This window comes from Chanodichthys erythropterus, chromosome 9, assembly GCF_024489055.1.
Source record: "Chanodichthys erythropterus isolate Z2021 chromosome 9, ASM2448905v1, whole genome shotgun sequence".
Lineage (NCBI taxonomy): Eukaryota > Metazoa > Chordata > Actinopteri > Cypriniformes > Xenocyprididae > Chanodichthys > Chanodichthys erythropterus.
This window is the reverse complement of record NC_090229.1, coordinates 33222478-33229911: the sequence shown is the minus strand read 5'-3', so window position 1 is coordinate 33229911 and position 7434 is coordinate 33222478. Positions and strand designations below refer to the sequence as shown.

At 35.8% G+C, this 7434-nt stretch overlaps 1 protein-coding gene across 1 annotated transcript in view; it reads left to right on the top strand.

Moving 5' to 3' along the window:
* Positions 1-696: 696 nt before the first annotated feature.
* wrap73 (WD repeat containing, antisense to TP73) overlaps positions 697-7434 on the top strand; it is a 30204-nt gene continuing 23466 nt past the window's right edge. The window contains exons 1-4 of the mRNA XM_067394028.1: positions 697-832; positions 2419-2516; positions 2623-2775; positions 7125-7241. Of these exons, the coding sequence (XP_067250129.1) occupies positions 2448-2516; positions 2623-2775; positions 7125-7241 (339 nt within the window). The 5' untranslated portion in view covers positions 697-832; positions 2419-2447. The remainder of the gene's footprint in view (positions 833-2418; positions 2517-2622; positions 2776-7124; positions 7242-7434) is intronic.

Here is a 7434-nt window from a genome sequence, read left to right as displayed (position 1 = left end):
CCGGCTTGGAACAAACTATGCCGATGATCCCAAAATCACTTCCTTGACTTGCAGCTGACCCTTGTAAACTATAGCCTTGTCTTGTAGCAAATGAGCTCCGAATTAAGCCATTGAACAACAGAACGTAACTTGAATCACTCCTTATAGTTAAAAAGCAGATGAGAGAGTGGCAGATGAGGCTGATTATGCAGGTATAGGGTAAATAGGCTCGCGGAGTGTGAGTGCACTTGGCTGTGGAGGGTTGGGTTGGGGGAATTGGTGGGGGACGGGAGGAGGCGTTAGCCGCCGTTTGGGCTCACACGAGCGGGAAACACTAATCCCATATGAAGAGGTCGCTAAAATGTGATCAAAGCTTGACGTTTGCATTCTCACTTAAATCTGTGTGCGGTTTGACAGTCTAATTCGGTGGTAGAAAGACTTCAGTCCATAAGAAAATCGTAGACAGCTGCCTCTCCTGACAGCATAAACACGTTTTTGCATTTGCTTTGAAATGTATATACGGTATAATAAAGTCATTCAACGCAGGTAAGTAATAAAACTACTTAAGATGTGCTTGATAAGCCGTATTTATTGTTAATTCTAAAAAATAGAGATGAAACATCATTTCCCACAATTCCCTTGCGACGCCGACAATAAAGCTCGGCGCTGATTGGCCGTTAGCACAACACATATGACGTTTTCGTAGACGTCACTTCCGAAACAATAAGAGATTCGGTTGAGAGCTTTAGCGCTCCTTGGCTGGGACAGTTGAATCTCATGAGTATCTTTTTGTTTTATCCTGCAGAGGTCTTAAAAATTAACCGTTAAACTCTTCGGATCAATACACTAAAAGGTAAATGGTTAAAACGCATATAACGAGTCTTCTGTTAACTTAGACGTGTAACCAGTGTTGTAACTTCAGTAATCACACTGATACGGAGCCGTTAACGTTTCCTAAGCCTGCCAAAAGAAAATTTAGGGATTATTACTGGTCGTTTCTAAAATCTAATACAGTTACAAAGTAGTCGTAATATTCATACCGGTAGTAAACTTGGGATTTGTGGTAAGTAGAATAGGTTTTGTCTTGCATTCTAGATTTAAAACAGGAATCTCATGAATAACAACCTGTTATTAAGACACCTGTTTAGCATAAAGCAACATTTTTATTCATTGTGACATTATTTCCATGTATGTCGAGCACCTTTCCCCTCTAATTGGTATTAAAAATATATAATTTTCATTACTGTACTGTGAAAAAAGCATACCAATTGAAATTTAAATTATTTATGCATAATGGTATTATTAATAATTAATTATTTACGCATAAAGGTATTATTTATAGTACAATTTATTAAATTAGCCAATGATTACTGATTATAACAAATATATTATAATTAATATAGTTTAGTAATAAGAATATAATAAGAATCCCCAATGAGAATAATGGTGTTCTCTAAATAGTCTTTTTATTATTACCAAAAATGTATTATGTTTATTTGATTTGATTTATTTTTATTATTTGTTTGTTTTGATTAACTATGAGGTGTTCTTTTACTCGGATTAGACACAGTCTTTGTGTCTCTGTTTGCAAACTTAAAGGGTTAGTTCACCCAAAAATGAAAATAATGTAATTTATTTATAATGTAATTTACTCACCCTCATGTCATTCCACAACCGTAAGACCTTCGTTCATCTTCGGAACAAAAATTACGATATTTTTGATGAAATCTGATGGCTCAGTTAGGCCTCCATAGCCAGCAATGACATTTCCTCTCTCAAGATCCATTAATGTACTAAAAACATACTTAAATCAGTTCATGTGAGTACAGTGGTTGTATCCTAATATTATAAAGTGACAAGAATACTTTTTGTGCACCAAAAAATCAAAATAACGACTTTTCAACAATGTCTCCTGATGGCCGATTTCAAAACACTGCTTCAGAGCTTTACGGATTGAATCAGTGATTCAGATCTCCTATCAAATGGCTAAACTGCTGAAAAATCGATTTGTAAAGTGTTTTGAAATCGGCCATCACGAGACATTGTCGAAAAGTTTTTTGTTTGTTTTTTTGTAATATTATTATTTGTTTTTATAATATTAAGGTAGAACCAATGAACTCACATTTGAAATAGTTCATGTGTTTTTAGTACCTTTATGGACCTTTAGTACATTAATGAAGAGAGGAAATGTCATTGCTGTGAATGCAGGCCTCACTGAGCCATCAGATTTCATCAAAGTATCTTAATTTGTGTCTATTTATTGAATTAGTCAGTCTATTTATTGAATTAATGACATTATTTTCATTTTTGTGTGAACTAACCCTTTAACATTTTGGTAGTATGTTAAGGTCAACGTTTTAAAGTATGCATTAACACAGTAGTCAATATATTTTATGTTGTATTTAATTTATAGTTACATTTTTATATTTGTCTTTTTAGTCACAGACTAATCAAAGATTTCCAGTAGCATGAATTTCTCAGAGGTCCTCAAGCAGTCCAATCAATTGTGCAAAGTTTCTCCTGATGGGAAATATTTGGTAAGGTGTTTTTCTTACAGGCATCAACATCATCAAATTATGACCATGATCAGCACACTGATCTTACAGTTTCTTGTTAATCAGCACATTTAATTTGGACTTGTAGGCCACCTGTGTGCAGTACCGCCTGGTGGTCCGTGATATCAACACCCTTCAGATCCTGCACCTGTACACATGTCTGGACCAAGTGATGCACATGGAGTGGTCCTCTGACTCCCTCTTCATCCTTTGTGCCATGTACAAAAGAGGACTAGTGCAGGTATGTCAAGTTGCCCGTTGTCTTTATTGATACAGTAGTTATGATTTATCTTGAACTTTGTCATGGAAACTAGCATGTATAAACCTTAAAGTCCCCCTGTAATCAATAATTTTATCCCTTAAAACTCATCTTTGATCACCAAAATGTTGTGTTTTTTCCTTGTTTTTTTTGGGGTTTTTTTGATGCCTAAAAATAGCCTGAATGTTACTCTACACCCTTGCCTCATTTAATATACGTGGATCAATGCAAATTAGCCCAACCTCCACTCACTCACGGCAGCTCAGAGATCCACTCGGTCAACTTACTGAGGTAAACGCTGCAATAGTATCACTCTTTACAACATCGGACACATAATGTTAATTAATATGTTTAGCCTTTTGCTTGACTATGTTATCAAACAGCTAATAATGTGTTGCTAAATGTTACACAAACCATGTTCCCGTTCGCCATGTCAGAGTCGGACAGCTGCCTTCTAACAATCCGTATCCTTACAAACGCTTTAACAACTCAGGATGTCGGTGGAGAAAGGCATATAATTCATCATAACATTGTAATATGCATACACCTGTCATATTGCTAAATGTATGTGATTTATCATATCAACACAAAAATATATCGGGATAACCTGCCTTCTCTCGAGACTCCCCTGCTAAATCGCTGTTAATTTTTTCACTGCAGTTTTAAGTAGCTAATACTCAGCAATGGTGTTGACTTATGAATGTGCACATGGTTTATTTAAAAGCATATTAACAACACCACATAGACATATAAACAACATTAAAAACTTGATTTTCACCACAGGGGGTCATTAATTAAACAATCCAATAATCAATTAAAAAGGAATTTATACCTGTATGATATTAAGCTGTTGCCACATTGGACCAGTATTTTGGAAAATGGATGGATGAAATGATTCAGTTGCGGGCGCCATCTTCTGGCAAGACGTGGGAATTCATTCGGCACGACCCTCACAGTGCAATATGGGTATTCTCTAGCCGTTGAGTGTAAATCAGGTGTACACTCGTTATTGTGGTGCATTATGAATGAGTGCACTCAATAATGTCCACTATGGTTTCGGACACCACTACAAGAGGCTGTCCCCTCAAATGATGCCCTATTTAATGGTATAAGGGGCAATTTTAACACAGCCACTGTTTTTGAACGAATCTCTTGAGTGAATGATTCAATGCCAAATACATTTAAGTCACTTGTCGCCACCTACTGGCGTAACAATGTAATTCATAAAATCTTTATTTGAAGCATGCTACTTCGAAAAGGTGAACTAACTCTATTTTGATCGCTACCATCGACATCAGTGTTTATATGCAAACTATAAACTTTTATCCCAGTACTTCCGTTTTAATTTGAATGATTGTAACACATATAAATAATGATACTGTGTGGTTAAAAAGACTGTTTGTGAAGCTGTTTCATACTTGTGCATGACAACTGCTCTCTCTGGATCTAAATGTGAGTCGGCCGATAATGTGGAAAAACAATGAAAAAATCGATTTTTCTTTTTTTTTTAAGCTTTTAAAATTTTTCGAATTTTTACTTGCCCCGCCAAAATTTTCAGTGGCCCCACAACAAAAAAGTAATAAAAGTAAAAGACAAGAAAATGGGCCTATAAATCATTGTCTTTGTTACACTTCAATAAATAGGGTTATGACACCAAAAGCTACTAGATTAACTTAAATCTTGTTAGACAAATAAACAGTTGTAATAAATAAAATATTAACAAATAATCAAATGACGAGTAATAGCACAAATAAATACAACAGAACAAACAATGAAATAAATGTTGCTTTTCAAGTTTTTCATGTAGGTTTAAACAGGAGATTTTCAGGTACAGAAATTGTAATCTAATGTATAACTATAGAATAGATTAAACTTTATTAAAGTTAATCAGTCAAGAGCAGTTACAGATGCATAAAAAAGTTTTTAATGTTGAAAATATAAAACATTAAATACTGTTATTTGAAATTATAAAAAAAAATGAAGACACTTTAAATGTGAAATTAAACCCGCCAGTAGGTGGCAGCGAATCACTGTTAATGAGCGAATCAGATTCAACCGATTCATTCAAGCGGCTGATTCATTCATTCAGTGTTGCTCAGAGATGTAAAACAATTCTGTGGACTTTGGAACTATTTTCGTTGGCGAAATAGACGATTTGGTGTCTTAAATGTAAGTCACTTGATATTAGGTTCTTGTTCATTAAACTGTATGCTGAATGAAATCAATATCACATTTGTTATCATGCTAATATTTGGAGAAAAACTGTGCTCTTTGTGTAATATTGGTTAACTACAGTAGTCAACATTTGAAGTGAATCAAAAAAGTTCATCAATGTTGTCCTAAGAACAAACCCTGTGTCTCAATCAGCTCCCTATAGCTCCCTAGGTCGTGAATCAGTATATAATGAAAGTGAATGTGGCTGATACCCTCATCAGTGCCCTGACTACTGAACTAGGGAGCTGATTGAGACACACGGAAAGATGTCCTAAGAAGAACGTTTTAGGAGAACTTTGATGAAAGGTTTTGATCCACTTCAAATGTGGACTATTATATATTAAATTATATAAAAATGAAATCTGTACTGGGGCATTTTTGCCCCTTATCTCAAATTCTGGGGGCATTATAAAGGCATTTTAGTAGACTAAATCACGCAGTGTGCATTCTAAAAAATGCACGCACACTATTCTAACCTACTAGACTATGTCACGTAGTGTATGCGTGCACTCTGGTTTGTTTTTTGTAAAGGGAGGGACATACTCGATAATTTCAGATTGTTAAATCCACAATTATGATATCACAGAAGATGTATAACGCACACCCTACAGCACTGGCCCGATCGGGCAATTGACCGTTCAGTCTACTGTCCTGAGTGTCGTTCACACTTGCCCCGGGCCATCAGGCAGTCCTTGTTGTTGAGCCCTGCCAAAGTTTTGTAGCCCAGATAATTGAGTAAAGGTATTTAAATGACTATTAATTTTGACAAAGTATTACTAAATTTGCTGGAAATGAACATTGCTTTTCTCAACTCCTCTCGTCACTTCTGAGCATTTCCCTATATTCCAGGTATCCCCTGAAATGTGACTATCTCTGCTCTCCAAATATGGTGTTAAACGTTATATAAAACCATAACGCTGGTCATTTGTCAATGGGAAGCCTCGTTTCAACTGACCGGCACGCGATTGGTCCAGCCATCCTCCTGTCAGACTAGCAGCGCTCTGTGTAAACAAGCTAGCAGATCTCCTCAGAAAGATAGTTCAATACTGTGTAGTGTAGTATACTGTGTTTAGTATACTAGTTCTGTTTATTAATTGAGACATGTCGCTGTCAAAAGAGAGCAAAGTCGCCAAACCGTTAAACTCATTCACTCTCTCACACGCTTTCTCTCTGTGACTGAGTGTGTGCGTGTACGTGCAAGGTGACATTCAAGGATGCAGACACACACACACACAAACACACACCCTCTCTCTCAAGCAAAAATGTAGCACCTCTGTTCAATCTTTCTGATTTCAGCAAATCTTTGTAAAAGTGCCTTTTAAAATATTTATTCAAAAATACTTTAAAATAATTTCAGCTTCAGTTTAATAGCATTTATATATATATGTTATATATAAATGTCTTTGGTCAAATTAAGCTGTAAAATAAATAGTTTATCTCTTTAAATGCAATGGATTTTGAAAGATATCAACAAAAAACAGGCAAAAAAACTTTAAAAGTTATTTTCTCAGGTTTTCAATTGGAAAAAGAGGGCAGACAACCATAATACAAATGGGTATATCTTTAAAACCATTCAAGGTATGACTTTGACTAGGATATCATTTTAAAGCTCCTCTTCCCATTGATACCAAAATCTCAGTTTTGAAATTTGGGTCACTGTGACTCATTTTGCTGGATCAGGTCACAAATGTTCGCTGTGATCGTACTTGTTATAGACAGCAGAGTTGTTGTTATTTAGGAATAAAATCATGTGTGTGTATGAATCAAAATCATGATCTTTTACATAAGACACATGATTTGAGGTCTCATTCACATCTGTTGCACAAATGGTATGAGCTAGACACCAATTTTAAAACTTAGGTTTAGGTGTTTGTTCAAATAACCATTGCTTCAGCCTAATAATCACTCTAATAACTTTAAAGTAATAGGTTATAACTTTAATTTTCACTTTTTTAACAATTCGATAAATTCTTCTCTATAGTTTAATTTACACACAAAATTACCTTACCTCTGTAAGGGAAGCCAGCGCCAGTCTTTCATGTTGAGCCTTTCAACAGGGCAACAGGACACAAATATTTTATTTAAGAGCCTTTGTGTTTCTCTCTATTTGCTCTCAGGTATGGTCTCTAGAGCAGCCGGACTGGCATTGTAAGATAGACGAGGGTTCTATTGGACTAGTCTCATCACGCTGGAGTCCAGACGGGCGACACATACTCAACACCACTGAGTTCAATGTAAGTATGGCAGTAGGAGGAGTCAGTTCTGCACCGTGTCAACTGTTGCTGCTCATAAATAAAGACCTGAAAATAACAGACAGTCCATGGGCAGGACTGAGTTCAACTCTGTTGATTAATTCTGTGGGGTCACAGTCAGAATACACTGTTCTTCTGAAAATTACGTCTTATGATCTGGTCAATAATGCAAAAT